Source organism: Dendrobates tinctorius, unplaced genomic scaffold (genome assembly GCF_039654945.1).
Source record: "Dendrobates tinctorius isolate UK_male_01 unplaced genomic scaffold, ASM3965494v1 ptg000272l, whole genome shotgun sequence".
Classification (NCBI taxonomy): domain Eukaryota; kingdom Metazoa; phylum Chordata; class Amphibia; order Anura; family Dendrobatidae; genus Dendrobates; species Dendrobates tinctorius.
Genome location: NW_027361939.1, coordinates 9,352,646 through 9,371,187, shown reverse-complemented (window position 1 = coordinate 9,371,187; position 18,542 = coordinate 9,352,646). Strand labels below are relative to the sequence as shown.

Below are 18,542 nucleotides of genomic sequence, written 5' to 3'. Positions count from 1 at the left end.
TTAGGGTTTGTAAACCCTGAAGCTGCGAAAAGGAGTGACATGCCTATTCTTCTCTCTATACTTTAAGTATAGAGTAAAAGCTGGTGGTGAAACCGCATCAGGAAACCGACAGCCAGTGTTTTCCAGAAGATAGGAATAATTTGTGGATGTCTCCCGCACTGCGATGTTTGGACGACGTCAAATCCCAGCAATTTATTAAATCGTGTGGCTTTTATTCTATTCAATGCGTTTCACAGTGTCAAGCACTTCTTACTCGGGAAATAACCACAAACCGTTTCCCTAAAGCAGTTTCGTCTAGGAAAACTTTGCACCTGCACCAGTATATAAATGACGCCATGTGCACATACCCACAGTTTGCCTTAGTAAAGAAAAAAAAATATATATATACCTTACCTAGCTTAAGAAGGTTAAGAAAGAAAGAAAAAATATTTATCTGCCCTTGTTCTTCTGCATTTGTGAGTTACAGTATGGCACCAATCCAGATGTAAAATCCGGCTTTAAGCATGAAAAATTAAAAAATAAATATACAGTGCTGTGCAAATTAATCTTTTGGGACAAAGCATTTTTTTAAGTAAAATTGTAATTTGGTTACCAGTCAGTAATTCAAACCAGTTTTAACTGCTTTGAACAGGTGTGTGCCTGTTCAAAGCAGTTAAAACTGGTTTGATTCACTGACTGGTGACCAACTTACGATTTTACTTAAAAAAATGCTTTGTCCCAATTAATTTGCACAGCACTGTACAATAATTGACTGTGGTGATGTCATATGATAATACAATGTCACGGAGTGACTGGCCCAGTGTGACACGATCCACCAATTGGTCAGTCACTAAATGGCAAAACAAAAAACATACCAGGGGCCACCAGGGAAACTTTAACAACGGTGTGCCCTGTCGGTAGGGAACAGGGTAAATGGACACCTCCTGCACTCACCTGAGGAAGTGTTCTGATCTAACTAGCGTCCCTGTACAGGTTATCTCAACATGTTGCCGAGCAGGATACCTAAGCCCTCGCTTGCCCTGCACCTATCCCTAAGTAGGGAATTGGCAAGTGAGGACACTGATCCCACTGCTGCACTAATACAAACAATGTAAGGTAAGACAAACACCTCAGGGAATAGGAAACACAAAACTCTTAGCTTTCTCTGCTGCAAAGCACCGCACAGCAGAGTAAGGCACCAGATAACAGCATTCAGCTGAAGCACTACTGCACCAGCAACCTCCTTCCTTCAGCACGGTTGGTATCCAAAAGGACCTGTACCACCAACAGTCAGCTGATGCATCAGGTGACCTTTTAAAGGAAGTTGGGTGTGGTCACCACCTGCATCAGCAAACTCAGCAGCAATGTAATTACACCAGTGGCCACCCGGGGGGGGGGGGGAAACTGACATTAATCCCCGATGGCCTAAAAGGAAAAAGTTTTAATATGAAATGCCAAATCTGCCACAGATCCAAAAATGGATCATGACATACTGAGGCTTTAGAGCACAAAAGTAGTATTGTTTTTGGGGGAACCATAGACTCATGCACGTACCCAATATCTTTACCGGGATTTCATATTAGAGATAACTCCCTTTTAAAAAGTGCGTTCCCAGGGAAGAATACAGGGTAGCGCTCTGTTCTGGCTTAGAGAAGGGATCCAGAGCAGGCAATAACCACAGCCACTTTATCATACTTGGATTGATAGTTCTATAATTTTAAACTTTTACAATTGTGGTTTTAAAAGTATGAAAATATACAGTGCCTTACCTATGTTCTACATTACAATAAAAAGTAAAAATGGCCTAAGAATTGTTCAGATTGTTCTTTTTAATCAATGATGCTGTAGGCGAAGATCTAATCAGCCCTGACAGTGGAGTGCAAAAGCATGGATGCTTTCACTCAGCTAAAAAATGTATGGAAATGGAATCATGACTTGTGATTACCTGGCTGGAAGCAAGGCTTTCCAGGGCTGGGATATACTGCTCAATGTCCACAATTACAGGGGGTACTTGTATCTGGGGGAAATATGATAAAAAAATGCTAAATGATTAAATGTTTCAGAGATACGGTACCCAAACAATATGACATGAGGAAGAACAAGCAGCAGAATGGAATTTAAACAGAAGCAGAAAACAATGGACTAAGGCTAGGTTTACACTAGCGTTCGGCAGAGCTGTGAAGGACTGCGTAGTTCCTCTGTGAAGCTCCAACCCCTGTCGCACCGCCTCTGGTCAGCTCCGCCTATGTCTGCATGAGGCCTGCATACCTATCTTTAACATTTCGTACGCAGGCCGTGCGGATGTATGCAGATGAATCCACATGCGTCGTTTGACAATGCGGTGACCAGCGTTGACAATTAGTTGCAGTCGCTGCATTGTCAAAACGACGAATGCGGAGGCATCCGCATACAACCGCATGGCCTGCATACCCGATGTTAAAGATAGGTACGCAGGCCGCATGCTGTTGTAGGCGGAGCTGACTGGAGGAGGTGCGGCAGTGGGCGGAGCTGACCGGAGGAACTAAGCAGCCCTCCGCAGCTCTGCCGAACGCTAGTGTGAAAATAGCCTAAGCACATGACAGATCTGGCTGGTGTGGTATACTACATGGTGCCGCGGACAAATCTACAGGAACAAGTCATCAATTACAAATATATTTTGGATGTTTCACATAAGGTTTTGAATGGACCTTCCTAGAGGGGATTATTAACAAGATATATACTTTAGGGCATTAAAGGTGTTGTCCGACCTTAGGGTACAAGTGTACATTCACTCTATGTGCCTGCAGACTTGTAAATCCTCACTGCGCACTGTGTGGATTCTCCTGTTCCGACGCTAGGAGTGGACAGTCATGTGACTGCACGGATGCGATTTACATACTTCCAGCCACATTCTGATTAGATCTCTCTGGCCTCGTTGAAGACACAGGCCGCGCACGTTTTGTCAGCACATTACCGTATTTATGCCAATCACATACAAGCAGTCATGCGCCCGTCGTTCGCGACACTTGCACCATAGAATCCTCAATGTGCGCAGTGTTTGCGATGTGAGGATTCACAAGTCTGCAGTCACATAATGTGTTTGCAGACCTGTACAATAAGACTGGACAACCACTTTAAATAGGACTCGTGACCAGGTAAAAAGTGGCCAGTTTTTCTTATTTTATGCCCGCTGCTCCCCTGAGTATTTAGCTTTTGTTTTTTGCTTATTTTTAAATCCGCCATAAGGTTACAGAGATATTGAATCTTTTTGTTAATTCATTTTTATGGTCTTTACTAAGGAGGCGTGGCTTACAAGGTAATTATGTAGAGTAGCCTAAAGACACGCCCTCGGAAAACCCTACAAACCACTCCCACTTGAAAAAAAAAACAACAACCAAAAATGAGCATTAAATAAAACATTCCGTATCTCTAGAATCATATTGAAAAAAAAACTACAATAAACTCAGGGGAGCACCGGAAATAAATGAGTTAGAAAACTGGCCCCTTCTGACCTGGTGAGAGGTCCTGCGTAAGGGTGTGAACGCAACAAATTTGTGCAGACTGCGGAGCAAGTTCACTATTCCTGTATATGAAGTGCTAGAATTCTGCCTCAATTCTTTGTTCAATGAAAAATTCTGCTAAACCTAGCTTGTGGGGATCAGAGCTGACTATTTAGTGTATGAGGCTAAGTTACACACAGAAGACAGCTATTGTTTAATACTATTTCAATGTACAGTATATGGGGTCTTAAAGGAAACCTGTATGTAAGTCTAATCTAAGCAAGCAGAGGTAGTACATGATGTCACAGTGTAAAACATTATGAAAGACACCAATTACAATGCTATTTGCGGCACCAAAATTCTGCTTTTAATATAGAAATTAGGTTTGCAAGTGAACTGATGAACATAGTGCACTTGAAGTCTATGGCCCTTTGCGTCTCTCCTCCGGTGCTGACACTGCTTACTTATTGACAGCAGAGACAGATGCTCTGATATATGACACCAACTCTGCTCTTCACTGTCAATCAAGAGAAGTGGTCGCGGTGCTGATGGAGAGAAGTGAAGAGGAGCCATAGATTGGAAGTGCACTCATACACCTAGGGCCAGCGTCACCGCCTGGGCAACTACCGGGGCACCGTACAAATGGGGGGGCACTTAGTGGCGTACTGCCAATGGTGGGAGACCACATGCCACTGGGCCCCACCCCACATTGTACTTTAAACTGTTTCAGCATCCTGGATGTCGATAGAGTTGAAAACAATGATGGGAGGGAGCCGTCCGCTGACGCTCCTCTTCCATCATTCCCCTTTATGTCTGAGCTCTGTGACTTCTCAGCGCAGAGGGCGCAATGACTTCACCACAGAGTGCCCTCTGTGATGATCATTGCAGACGGTCAGAAGACAGGAGACTGCAGAGAACAGATCAGCGGGGGTATGGGGAGAGGTATTTGTTTATATATTTTTAACGTATATGGGGCTCATTATCCTGAATGGAGCAGTATATGGGGCCAATTATACTGAATGGAGCATTATATGGGGTCCATTATACTGAATGGAGCAATATATGGGGCCCATTATACTGAATGGAGCAATATATGGGGCCCATTATACTGAATGGAGCATTATATGGGGTCCATTATACTGAATGGAGCAATATATTGGGTCAATTATACTGAATGGAGCATTATATGGGGCCCATTATACTGAATGGAGCAATATATGGGGCCCAATATACTGCATGAAGCACTATGTTGGCCTCATGAATCATATGTGTTATAGGGGCCCACTGAGACTCTTTCACCCGTGGCCCACGAAAATATGGAGCTGGCCCTGGATGCACCCTAACATTAAACTTGCAAACCGTAATTTGCAAATCGTTAAAAGCTGAATTTTGGGGCAAAACTGCAGCTTTCATAATGTTTCATGAAAGGGGTAAGGTTGCTAACAGGTTCACGTTCAGAAACATGAATAACCACAATGGTTTGTAGGATGAGAATTATACTATAAGGCCAAAGCTGCTGCCTGATGAGATATGCAGAAATGCTAACTGACTTAGGCTACGCTCACATGACCTGTAGTCATCCGTTAGAACGGATCCAGCGGCAATCCGTTGACAAAAAAAGTTGTGCAGAAACAAGTTTTTTGCCAAGCTAACAAACCTGATTTCAACTTGATCTGTTTTTTTAACATCAAAGTCTATGTAAAAAAGATCCTTTAATTAGTCATCAACTTTTCTTTGATTTAAAAAGGATCTTTTTTTGCTTACTGGATCAGTTTCAAATGGATGATTACTTTAGATTCACATGTCCAGTATACTGTATGTTAAATATTTATTTTTCCACCTCCAGTATGGATCCTTTTCAAAAGGAAGAAAAATGAATGGATCTATTTTCCATGGACTTCAGATGTTCAAAAAATGGATCCAGCTGAAATCATTTTTTTTTTTTAGACAAAGAAGGTCTGTCTGTACAACTTCTTTTATCAACAGATTATTGCTGGACATTAATATAAAGCTGATGTTGATTCTGTAGAAATGTGGAATTTTTCTTTTTCCTTGGTGGTACAATGTTTGTAAACTACCAAATCTGCCAAATGTATGTCTCTGGAGAGTGGATGGAAACTGGAAAACCTGGAAGAATCCCAGACAAACACGGAGAGAACATACACACTACTACAAATGTTGGTCTTGGTGGGATTGGAACCCAGGAACAAAAGCAACAAGGCTACAGTGCAAACTAAATCTAAACCTATCAGTCTTTGGAAAGCAGGAGGAAGCCGGAGAACCCAGAGGAAACTCACGCAAACACGGGGAGAACATACAAACTCCTTTCAGGTGTTGTCCTTGGTGGGATATCAACCCAGGATCCCAAGTCTACAGGGCTACCGTGATGGCCATATAAGTGGAGTCATACCTGTGTCAAGAGGCTATTTAAAGGCACTTTGTCCAATCCACTGTTGCTATAGTCTTGTAAAACCTTCACTGCAATATTGGCGACAATATCAAGTCCAGGCACAGTAACATTTAGGTTGTCTATCTGGTTCTTGAGTTGTCCGGTGTACTAGGAGGAACATATAGGAAAGTTAGAAGAGAACAGGTTTATTACAGGACAACTTTCCGCTGGACTTGGAGTCAAATTTCTTTAATCTCATCGACATACTAACACTGGCAGCTCCACCCTGAACCGTGTTATAATGTATCCACCCCTAACACAAAACTAGCCTAAAGCTAGAAACCAAAATAACTCTAAGTGAGACGTATATAGGGGAACACAGTGGTGAAGTTTAGCCTTACGTCATTTTCATATAATCACATGCTGTACAAGACAAACACACCCTAGGGTTTGTGAAAGTTAGACTTACACTATATGGTATCCACCTGCTATAGAAAATGTACATAAGCCAGGGGTATTCCTGTAGTGGCGTCGCGGCCCCCGAAACACAGTATCTCAAATTAATCACAGGGATTTCTTACCTGAGAAATGTTGAAGACTGCATCCAAGTCAATAGGATTAAACTCCAGCACATTCCATATTGGAGCCCCACGCTTGCACTGTCTGGACGGGATTAACACAGACTTCCATGACTACTTTATTTCCGTTTTTAAAACAAATTCACTATTGCATTAGAGTAAACTAGGGATAATCATAAAAAGCGTAGAGGAGGCTGTTTGCATATATGTGTGGAAAATAACCGCAGAAGTTGCTAATGGTAACATATTCACCATTCAGTGAAGACAAATTATTTACATTACTGAGATAGGAGATGACAGTTGGTGCTAATAAAACTCTATGGAGAGAGAGGAGGAGCTAGGGACAGACACAGTGTCAGTTACAATTCTCCATTGACCTTAATGAGCAGCAACTGTCATCTCTGATCTCAATAATAGGAAAGTGTGTAATCACTGAATACAGATTCAGATTTTATCTGTGAATTGACAATTTTGAGAATGACTGATCAGTCCTGGCAGAGAAAGAAGTAGATTTCTCTGATATGATATATTACAAGATTTCTTATTTCCATGTGTATCTATGACACATGTATACAGTATATATATATATATATATATATATATATATATATATATAAAAAAAATAAAATGCCCAGATTTTTTCAGTCTTTACGTAAATAGCGGCTTATAACTATACAAGCCTGAATGTGCGAAAGCCTTCTACAGCGCTATACACTGCAATCAGAGGGGGCAGCTCCCTGTATAACGAACAACTGGTCAATAAGTGCTAAAGATTTGGGGTAAAATCCTTAGAACTGTGGGTATGGAAATTTTAAGAGGTTGCCCTACCCACAAAGAAAAAAATAAATTAAAATTATCTGGCAAATAGAGGAAAGCACATAATTCGTAATTAAGGTCGAGGAAGGTTGCAAACAGCATCTCTTACTCTACTAGACCCAGGAGCGCAGTGCTTCATTTCTCCTTAGGAGGTGCAAAAGGGAAATTGATAACTTAGGGGCCAGTTCAGTAGGATTGGCGTTGAACACACCAGTCTAAATGAATGGGCTCACAGGAGTACAGGAAGAGTGAGGGAACACAATTAATTTAAATTAATTTAAATTTCCTTGTCCAGATGAATTACATCGTAGGGTAGTGAAAGAGATAGTAGAGGAAATTGCAAAACCACTAGCCAAAATCTTTGAAAATTCCTGGAGAACAGGAGAAGTCCCAGAAGATTAGAGAAGGCAAATGTTGTCCCTATCTTCTAAAATGGAAAGAAGATGGAGCCAGGAAATTACAGGCCAGTGAGCATCATTTCTATATCAGGAAATATCTTTGAACAAATTATTAACAGTATGTACTGTAAGAAAGTACTTGGATAGGAATACAGCAATTAATCAGAGCCATCATGGGTTTGTAGCAAACATGTCATGCTAGACTAAAATAATTTCCTTCTATGATAGAATCACTGACTGGGTGGATCAGGAAAATGCAGTAGATATAGTATATCTCAATTCATCAAAGTATTTGATAAAGTATCTCATACTATCCTTATTGAAAGGATGACCAAGTACGGGATGGACAAGGCTACAGTTAGGTGGCTTCATAACTGGCTCAGTGACTGTACTAAACGCGTGGGAATAAATTGTTGCACATCCAATTGGAAGAGTGTTTCAAGTGGGGTACCACAAAGCTCTGTCCTGTTCCCAGTGTTGTTCAACAATTTTATAAATGATCTAGATAAGGGAACTAAAGGTAAACTAACTAAATTTACAGATTATTTAAAGCTAGGAAGGTTAGCTAACACTAGAGAAGACAGAGAAAGGATTCAGAAGGATGTAGATAAGCTTGAACAATGGGAAGCAACTAATAGAATGGTATTTAACAGGGAGAAATGGAAGATTATACATTTGGGCAAGATAAACAAAAATTACCTCTACAGAATGGGAGTAATAGAGCTAAGCAACAGCACGAGTGAAAAAGACTTGGGTAAATTAATAGACCACAGACTGCACATGAGTCAACAGTGAGATGTAGCAGCAAAAAAAGGCAACCACAGTCCTGGGATGTATTAAGAGAAGCATAGAGTCTAAATCACGTATAGTAATTATCCCCCTCTACTCTACCTTGGTCAGGCTTTATCTGGAATAGAGGTGGCGAGTTCTCCATCAATAGAAGTTTTCAAACAGAGGCTGGACAGACACCTGTCTGAGATGGTTTAGTGAATCCTGCATTAAGCAGGGGGTTGGACACAATGACCCTGGCGGTTTCTTCCAAATCTAATAACTGAATGAATTACATACATCTCTTAACTGGTGTGCACCTCTTGCCATGGTGTACATTTCTGGAATAAGTTACAACACTTTAGTGGCGTAACTTTTCACAAATTTGATGAGTGGCTTCAGCCATCTGACCCATGTTCTGCCTATATTAGCATAGCTGGCCGAGACTGACGTGAAAACGCCAATGCTCGTAATAATTTTACAAAACTTCAGAGTGGTGCAAAAATGCTGCTACTTATTAAGGTGTTTTACTGCAGAATTCTGGTGAATTGGCCACTAATGTTCTATTTTCCCTAAATAGTAGTCAATTTCTAAGGTTCTGTCCAATGGGACCCTCTATAATCCGCTTGGCATCTAGAGATACCCCAAAGCATAAGGAAATATAGTATAGTTGTATTTAGAGTTGGTGCAAATCAGTTAGGACCCCGTCAATTGGGCTTGTCAGTAATCTGTGGATGCTGGATAGGTGCCTTGAAAATCGCCTCTTACCTTTCAGCATTCACTGCTCTTCTCTTGATTATTTGCGGCCTAATGCACATGACGTTGCACTTGGCCGGCTAATCAAATGAAGAGTTGTGGATGCCAAGAGGAAGCCGATTTTCAGGGCTCCCATCCAGCACCCACAGATTACCAATGAGCCTGATGGACAGGGTCCTGCAAATTGAATCTCACCAACTCTAGTGGTGCTAAAAAATCACAGCCCCATATGGAAAAACTTGTTCTTGATACTCACTTATACAAGTCAGTGAAATTGGAATTTTCTCTAAGTCCAAGTTGTCTTTTCAAGTTAATGTTCTGAGGTAGATTATGTGGGTCATCCAGAAACTGAAAATAATTACAGAAGGGAGCACATAGTTTAGTAATTATTACATGCTCATGGAGTTAGTTAAAAATTTAATTTACTTACCTTATAAATATCCCCATTTTCCCAGTGATTGCACACAAGAGTCTGTACATTTCCTCCAATAAGGAAGGTGATGAACACAAAAAGGATGACCAACCAGGCGAACAGAAGGGAGAGATACACCTCACTGCAAAATAAGCGTGAATTAACATTTATCTATGTGTAATTCACATTTAAAGGGGTTATTGGGATTTTTTATTCTCTGTGGGGCTCTGCAAATATTGGCAGGTAGGTCCTAACTACCTGCCTGTATTGCCTTGTGCCGAACTCTCCCGGCTCAGAGCAGTGAAGAACCACACCTGATGGTGAGTCTCTTGTCTCCTTTGACGTCACATCGACAGAGCACTTCCTTCTCTACGTTATGCTCATCTCAAAATTATACTCTGCTATACAATAAGACCATAAATGAGTCATATTTTGCTACAAAAAGTCATGCGAAACCAAACGATATAAGTTTAAAGTGGTAGTCACTCATATACAGTGGGTACGGAAAGTGTTCAGACCCCTTTAAATTTTTCACTCTTTGTTTCATTGCAGCCATTTGGTAAATTCATTTTTTTTCTCATTAATGTACACTCTGCACCCCATCTTGACTGAAAAAACAGAAATATAGAAATTTTTGCAAATTTATTAAAAAATCAAACTGAAATATCACATGGTCATAAGTATTCAGACCCTTTGCTCAGACACTCATATTTAAGTCACATGCTGTCCATTTCCTTGTGATCCTCTGTGAGATGGCTCTACTCATTCTTTGGAGTCCAGCTGTATTTAATTAAACTGATAGGACTTGATTTGTAAAGGCACACACCTTTCTATATAAGAGCTCACAGTGCATGTCAGACCAAATGAGAATCATGAGGTCAAAGAAACTGGCCAAGGAGCTCAGAGACAGAATTGTGGCAAGGCACAGACCTGGCCAAGATTACAAAAGAATTTTTGCAGTACTCAAGGTTTCAAAGAGCACAGTGGCCTCATTATCCTTAAATGGAAGAAGTTTGGGACCACCAGAAGTCTTCCAATACCTGGCAGTCCAGCCAAACTGAGCAATCGTGGGAGAAGAGCCTTGGAGAAAAATAAAATTCTCTGGTCTGATGAGACGAAAATAGAATTTTTTGGTGATAATTCTAAGTGGAATGTGTGGAGAAAACCAGGCACTGCTCATCACCTGCCCAATACAATCCCAACAGCGAAACATGGCGGTGGCAGCATCATGCTATGGGGGTGTTTTTCAGCTGCAGGCACAGGACTGGTTGCAATTGAAGGAAACATGAATGCGGCCAAACACAGAGATATCCTGGATGAAAACCTCTTCCAGAGTGCTCTGGACCTCAGACTTGGCCGAAGGTTCACCTTCCAACAAGACAATGACCCTAAGCACACAGCTAAAATAACAAAGGAGTGACTTCAGAACAACTCTGTGACTATTCTTGACTGGCCCAGCCAGAGCCCTGACCTAAACCCAATTGAGCATCTCTGGAGAGACCTGAAAATGGCTGTCCACCAACATACACCATCCAACCTGACGGAACTGGAGAGGATCTGCAAGGAAGAATGGCAGAGGATCCCCAAATCCAAGTGTGAAAAACTTGTTGCATCATTCCCAAGAAGACTCATGGCTGTACTAGCTCAAAAGGATGCTTCTACTCAATACTGAGCAAAGGGTCTGAATACTGAATACCAAGTTTTTGGTGTCCTGCAATATAAGAATTTTCCCAAAAAGTGGTTTCTCACATGGTCAATGTTTTATGTTAAATTGTCCCAGCTGTGCAATTTTTGAGAACATTTACGTATGTGAATGATAGCACTAATCTACTGACTTAGGGGTACATGGACAATAGCCAGTTATTTGTCTTTCTTTCTCGCTGTTCTACTAAATACTCACTTTTTTTTAAAATCAACCATATAGGTGCAGAGATATATGGGCCTTTTTTGTTGTGAGTTCATTTTTCCCTTCACCATTGAGGTCTGATGAACTCCCTCCTCTGGTGAAGGAAGGTGGTGAGGCTGATTACCAAACACCTGGGCAGCTAGATGATGACTGGGTGGCTGGAATTGAGGACTGGATATAGGGCTGCCGACACCCTTCTTCCTGGCTGGTGATTTTCCTGCTGGATTCTTGGAGACCAGTCTGATTCCTGCATCTCAAAGCTAAGTTTTTCTGCTCTGCTTTGTAATCTTCAGTTTTGTTTTTGTTTTGCCTTGTTTTTTGGGAGTTCTGCCATCCCCAGCCGGGGGTGAGCTGAATTCCATTTTTGTCTCTGATCTGTTGATCTTTTGCTCTGTCTTCAGAATATACCTGAGTGCTGATATAGTCTTTTGAAGCCTAGCGACTTCAGGGCCTGTTTTTCCTATCAGTCGGTTGGCTCATTTTGATAGGGTTTTTGCGGATGGCAGACAGTAGCTTTCCTATCCTGTCCTATGTAGTTAGCTTGGGCCCCATCATTTGCTCAACCTATCTTTCTATCTGTGTTAGTGTTTTCATCTTGCTTCACCGTCATTATATGTGGGGGGCTGCCTATTGCTTTGGGGTCTGCTCTGGGGCAGTTTAGTTTTTCCCCTTTCTGTCTTTAGGCTATATAGTTCTCCGGCTGTGATCGAGGGGTCTAGGACACCGTAGGAACCCCCCACGGCTACTGCTAGTTGTTGTGGATAGGTTCAGGGGTCTGCAATCCGATAGCTGCCAACCTCTCTGGTTTTTCTGGACTTAGCTGGTATTTTGTTTTTTCCTCCTTCGGTGACTCATCATAACACTTTTTATTTAGTACAAAATGTTATGATCTTCACAAAGAGGCATGGCTGACAGGATCCTCTGGGGTGTGTCTTTAGAATGCTCTGCATTTTTCCCTGTGAGCAACGCCCCTTTTGTTAAACACAATATAAAATTAACACAAAATAAAAAAGCTGATATCTCTGGAACTATATGGTGTGTCTCCCCCAAAAAATTACAGAGATGCAGCTGGAATAAAATAGAAACAAAAACTGGCCACTTTTCACCTGGTGACAGGTCCCTTTTAAGTTTAATCCTAAATGACTCACATTAAGAGGAATCCAACTGCATCCCTTCTCCGACGGCTGCTGTTCAGAGGATCCCGCAATAGGTACAGGCCCCAAAGTCCAAAGAGTAATCCCACCACAGTGCAGACAGCTATCAAGAGAAGGACACAGCACAGAACAACTCCAACTACCCACCTGTGGATTCAGAAATGTAGAATATTAGGATGGACAGATGGAGGTTGGGAAGGTTCACAAAAACAAAATCATGTATCTTAGTGAAAAATATCTATATGCCAGATTTGTGCCATTCATGTTTTCTACTTAAAAAGTAATAGTGGGTAGTGCAGAACATAGAGATATAAAGGCACCTAAAAAACATTTCTGTCCTTTTGGGCATCAAGGCCTAAGTGCACCTGTTATGGATATGCCACTAACAAAGTGATCTACCCTCACAGATATGGGCTTATGTACATTACCCAATCCTATGTGATAATTAGTAGTAGTCATGGGAGCAGGCTAGTTAGAGAAACTTAGGGCCAAACGTCATAGGAAGCCAATGGACAAGTTAACATGTTTTTGTGTTATGCAAGTTGAGGGAACCTGGAACAAACTCAAAACATTCTTTTAAGACATATCAATTAGGTCCAATATGTGAAACCATTCCCACCCTCACTAATTCTAGGTACATATGATGAAATGAATATACGGGAACAGTCCCATCTCATTGGAATCATCATATCCTGGACATTAAAGAGGGGTCCACATGGGATTATAGTCATCTTGTCTTTCCTTGGGTTATCTAGAGGTTTTGGAGATACATTTTTCCACAAAAAGTTCTTTCCTTTGTCTGTTGAGCAGTAACGGTTTAGAGGAGCAATATGCAGTGATTGGTTCAGCTACAGTATATATTTATTGTTATTGGTGTTCAGTAAGTTATTCAAAACAGATATTAGATAATATTCATTAAAGTGAATCTGTCAGCAGAATTTCACACCACAAACTATGTATATGTGCATGTAGCTCTTTCAAAGACAAGTCCAGCAATACCTTTACATGGCCAGTCCGTTCCTCCATTACAAAGAAATCAGCATTTGAAGTGATATTCAAATTGTTATGGTAGATCTGAAACACCCATCACTTCAGCTCTACTTCCTGTCTAACTCCATTGAAGTTACACAGCATAGAGGCTATCAGTAAAGCGGCAGGAGGAGGCGGCACTGTGTGGGGAATAGAGCTGGAGTGACAGAGGCTTTAGATCTACAAATAGCTCTTCAGCCTCATTTACATATCAGTTCAAATGCTGATTTCTCAGTAATGCAGGAACAGATTGGCTATGTAAAGATATTGCTGGGCTTGTCTTCGAAAGACCTACATGCAAATGAATGTCTTGAGACAATGAAATCCTGCAGCCAAAATACCTCCACTTACGAAATTTGGCTTTATATACTATTTATAATGGTTAAAACTTTAGTTATTAGGACAAGTATGACTTTTCATCTAATGAAATATGGAAAGTTTGGATGTCCCGTCACTGTCTTCTCATTCATCAAGTAATTTCAATAGAAAATGACTACACCACAATCAATGGCCTTTCTATTATTAATATTGACCTGTCATATTATTAGTGTTTGTCTAGCCCCTTTCGTTTAGGTTAAATTATCCTTTCATGTATATAAAATGTGTAGATATTTACCGGTAGTATTCGTAGCGTTCTACTTCTTGGCCATAGATGTTGGTCTTTTGTTCAACGTTAAGTACTGCTTTATCTATAGGATCAATATATCCGAGAATAGGGATTTTGCCTGCATAGGATATAATTTCTTGCTCTATTTTATTCAAAGCAAATGTAATATCTGGAATTATACAAAACATAAAATGGAGAAGAAGATTTTATGATACTTTACCTTACGAAAACAAAAGAGATCCCCTCTCCCTTTGGGTTTCCAACTCACCACTAATACTTTTGGAAGTCAGTTTGTTCACGAGTTCTGGCATAGCGCTGAGTGATTGAAGTGCCTGCGAGGATAAGAGAAGGGGAACTAATGACTAAAAGTCAGTGAGGAGGAGGGTGGATGGAAACAGTCAGGGCCTGCGAGGAAGATGAAAGGATGGATTGACACAAGCTAGGAAAGGAGAACAGCAGTAAGACAACCATGAGAAAAACAGTAGAGGAGCAACGTCATGAGAAGCCAACACAAAGATAAAAAGAAATATAAAAATGATAAAACCTGGATGGACCTGGATGTATTAGCTTTAGCTAATATTATTTGATTAAATTTGGGTAGAAATGTGAGAACATTTCTTGGCTAATGTAGATATCAGCGGCTTAGTCAATGATTACGGCTTAGTTTAATCCATTCAAACATGAGAAATCTTGCTTCTCAACCAAAGATTAAGGATAAAGCCAGTTTAAAAATAGATGAAAACAAAGTATACATATAGGTAAAAGCAATTAAGAAAGGTATTTCTCTATTTTGTATGTAGAAGTGCTAATTTCCTTAAAGCCAATCCATGGATAATCTGATTTTTTTTAAACTAATTTTAAAATATCCTATTAAAGGATTAAAGGGGTTGTCCAGTAACAGCAGATTGATGACCTACGGTACATAGTGCATTAATATGAGATTGGTAGGGGTTCAACACCCACCGGTCAAATATTTGCTCTTCTGAATAGGATCTGTTCTGCAGTACCTGGCAGCAGCTGCTACACATTGGATGGCGCTGCACTTTGCAACTCCTTTCAGCATATTTATATCCAGAGCAAATAACAGTTAGTAGATGGGGGTGCTGGATGTTGGATCCCTTCCGATTTCATATTGATAACCTGTCCTAGGCTGTTGCCAAACATCCCTTTTAATAAAGGGGAACACCTTTTAGACAGATTAGGAGCAATTGCAAAGAGAATGTCACAATTCCATCTATCGGTGTGTCTGGAAGCAGTGAGTGACAGTTCAGCCATCCAATCTAGGACAGGAGCGTCCTGAGCTGTCAGTTTGGTGAGGAACTGATCAGCCATCTAATCGGAGGCTGGGGCGTGCTGAGCTGTCATTGTGTTGAATGACAGTTCAGCTATCCAACCAAGGCCAGGGTATGCCAGGGCTTTCTCCAGATTTCTGGAATTTGGGTATTTACCTGGCTATTTAGGTGGTTCTCTGCCTCCAATTAGTGGCAGTTTTAGCTTAGTTCAAATGGGGTGTGCTTGCTTTTTCTCTTTGTTCCTGTATTGATGTTTGTTGCCAGACCTTGGACCTTGTCTTTGACCATCCATGTCCGAAATTCTGACTTTGGATTGTGGTCTGACTATGCCTTTGCCTTACCCCTTTTGTTTATTGCAAGCCCTTTTGATATCTGACCCTGGACCTCTTGACTACCCAGCCTCATGGCTTTTTCGTGAGTAGTAACAGTGGGTCTCTCACTCTGGAGGGCCTGGAACATTCAGTGAAAACTCTCTATTGACCAAAAACAGGAGGAACACTTGTTCCTGTGTTTGTAAGTTTGAGGGTCTTATTTTGCATGTTTCCTAAAAAGTATTTTGTAGAAATCCTGTAGAGGTCAGGGAATAATACTGAAGGGGTGCACCATAACCTGGGCATAGTGCTTGAAAACCTTTGTGTCATACTGTATATAGGTCGCCCTCCCAGGGCCGTGGGGTACTCGGTACCGGGCCGGTGTCAGGGGGAAAGTGTCACAGCAGTGGTGACCCGGTCCGTGGCCCTGGGCGCCCAAGTAATAGGAAGATGTGAATGGTGGAATGTAGTTAATGGAATGGAATAGTTTGTGACGCCACCTGTGGTGTTCGGCAAGGGAGGTGTTAAGCCGACGCTGCAGACAGATCCTCCGGGACAGATGGTGTGGTGCAGCGATGATGGTATAGCCCTCCACAGGCAGGGCTGTTGTCTAGGGCAGTGTAGATGTGGGGACACTTAGGTGGTGTAGTGTCCGGCGCAGGGGATGTAGCAGTGTCAGGCAGACGGACGCAGGAAGGAATGGAGGACACCAGGGCATGTAGTTCCAAAGCTTTAATCACAGTCAGTAATGCCCGCTTCTGTGCCGTGTCCTCCGGGTCAGGGACTCAGTCAACCTTCAGGCAAGATGGAAAGCTCCCCTCCAACACTCCGCCAACTTATGTGCCTTTCCTGAACGTCTCCTCTATAGCGCCTTTAAGTATGAAGATCTCCAGTACCGTGGTACTCTGGAGTTCCTCCTGACAGATGTTCCCAAGAACTCTACTTGTACGGCAGACAGCTGTAGCCTGCTTCGGGGACTCCCTTCTCCTGAGACCCGGCTCTCTATCCGTGTTGCTGCTGTGCCCCCAAGTCTTAGATGGGAGTAGTGCATTTACAGCCAACTACTCCACCGGTGTCTGCTGCAGAAGCATAAGTGTCCATACAACTTCGGGGACCAGGCCCCGGCCTTGCGCTGAGAACCTATAGGCAGGGTTCCTCTTCTAACCCACGTCCTCTCTGTTCTCTATACTCCTTCGTTCCGTACTTGTCTTTCTCTCTCTTATGGAAGCTTAGGTTTCAGTTCTACATGTTTCTCCTTCTTTTCCTTTCCCGTGCCAGCTGGCTCAGATCACTGAGGCAGCTGCAGCACTCCTTCCTCCATCCCTTCTTCCAGGGATCCTCACTCCTGTCTGAGTGACTTCCTACCCGACTGACCTCCTGTCAGACTGACCTGTCATCCTACACTTTCCCACTCTTTTATGTATTTTAACTCCACCCACCTCCCAGCACATCCAGTGTTCCAAGCAGGGAACCACCAAAGGTGCTCTGCTACTCTCTAAGCACTGAGCCGCAATGTGGTTGTGCAGAACTACCCTGTTGTGTGGGGTGTGAGTGTTGGAGTGTTGAAAGGAGTTTCCACCTTACCTGGATGGTGGGGCACTACACCTTAGGAGAAGGTACAGTACCTCTGTGGCGACTGAGCCTCAGGGGCGCCACATATACATGGCAGAGGGAGAAGGCTTCTACTGCAGCCAGTTGTCTTACAGCAAGACATGATGAATGTTTCTTTAATAAAAAAAACTACTATATCTGAGGAGTCAAAATAGTGGGAAAACTGAAATTTTACAGCAACCTCTCTTGAAAAATGTTTTATCACACCACCTTTTCCTATTCACTAATGTTGGCATATTAATGTTCATCGCTAATATTTTAGTAAAATAATTTAATATACGAAAATGTGTTTACCTTCTGAAAAATCCCAGGCAGGTTGATTTTTCTCACATTAGATAATTTAGCCACAAATTCATCAATAGATGGAACCTAAAATTGAAAACAAAACATGTAAGTGAGATGTCTATCTATCCATCTATAGAAACCTGTCCACTGGCCACGTTGAAAGTCTTTGTCACTGGATCAGAAAGAACCCTGTGAACCTCCTCCTACCTGACACAATCCCTGGCGCCTCTTCTGATCAGTAGAGCCAGCACAATGTCATTGTTGTCGCATGAATCATAGAATCATAGAATCATAGAATCATAGAATCATAGAATCGTAGAGTTGGAAGGGACCTCCTGGGCCATCTGGTCCAACCCCCTGCTCAAAGCAGGATTCGCTAAATCATCCCAGTCAGATGTCTGTCCAGCCTCTGTTTGAAGACTTCCATTGAAGGAGAACTCACCACTTCTCGTGGCAGCCTGTTCCACTCATTGATCACTCTAACTGTCAAAAAGTTTTTTCTAATATCTAATCTGTGTCTCCTCCCATTCAGTTTCATCCCATTGCTTCTAGTCTTTCCTTGTGCAAATGAGAATAAAGTTGATCCTTCTACAATGTGACAGCCCTTTAGATATTTGTAGACAGCTATTAAGTCTCCTCTCAGTCTTCTCTTTTGCAAACTAAACATTCCCAAATCCTGCAACCTTTCCTCATAAGACAGGGTTTGCAGACCGGTCACCATTCTGGTCGCTCTTTTCTGAACTTGCTCCAGTTTGACGCATGTATGACGTCG

At 41.9% G+C, this 18,542-nt stretch overlaps 1 protein-coding gene across 4 annotated transcripts in view; it reads right to left on the bottom strand.

The window, feature by feature from the left end:
* Positions 1 to 18,542, bottom strand: part of PROM2 (prominin 2) — a 144,705-nt gene that overhangs the window by 68,187 nt on the left and 57,976 nt on the right. For all 4 annotated transcript variants that reach the window (XM_073559511.1, XM_073559515.1, XM_073559514.1 and 1 more), the window contains exons 8-16: positions 17,780 to 17,854; positions 14,540 to 14,603; positions 14,281 to 14,440; positions 12,630 to 12,782; positions 9,594 to 9,717; positions 9,420 to 9,511; positions 6,429 to 6,510; positions 5,869 to 6,015; positions 1,925 to 1,996 (exon numbers count right to left, since the gene is read on the bottom strand). In XM_073559511.1, coding sequence (XP_073415612.1) covers positions 1,925 to 1,996; positions 5,869 to 6,015; positions 6,429 to 6,510; positions 9,420 to 9,511; positions 9,594 to 9,717; positions 12,630 to 12,782; positions 14,281 to 14,440; positions 14,540 to 14,603; positions 17,780 to 17,854 — 969 coding nt within the window. The remainder of the gene's footprint in view (positions 1 to 1,924; positions 1,997 to 5,868; positions 6,016 to 6,428; positions 6,511 to 9,419; positions 9,512 to 9,593; positions 9,718 to 12,629; positions 12,783 to 14,280; positions 14,441 to 14,539; positions 14,604 to 17,779; positions 17,855 to 18,542) is intronic.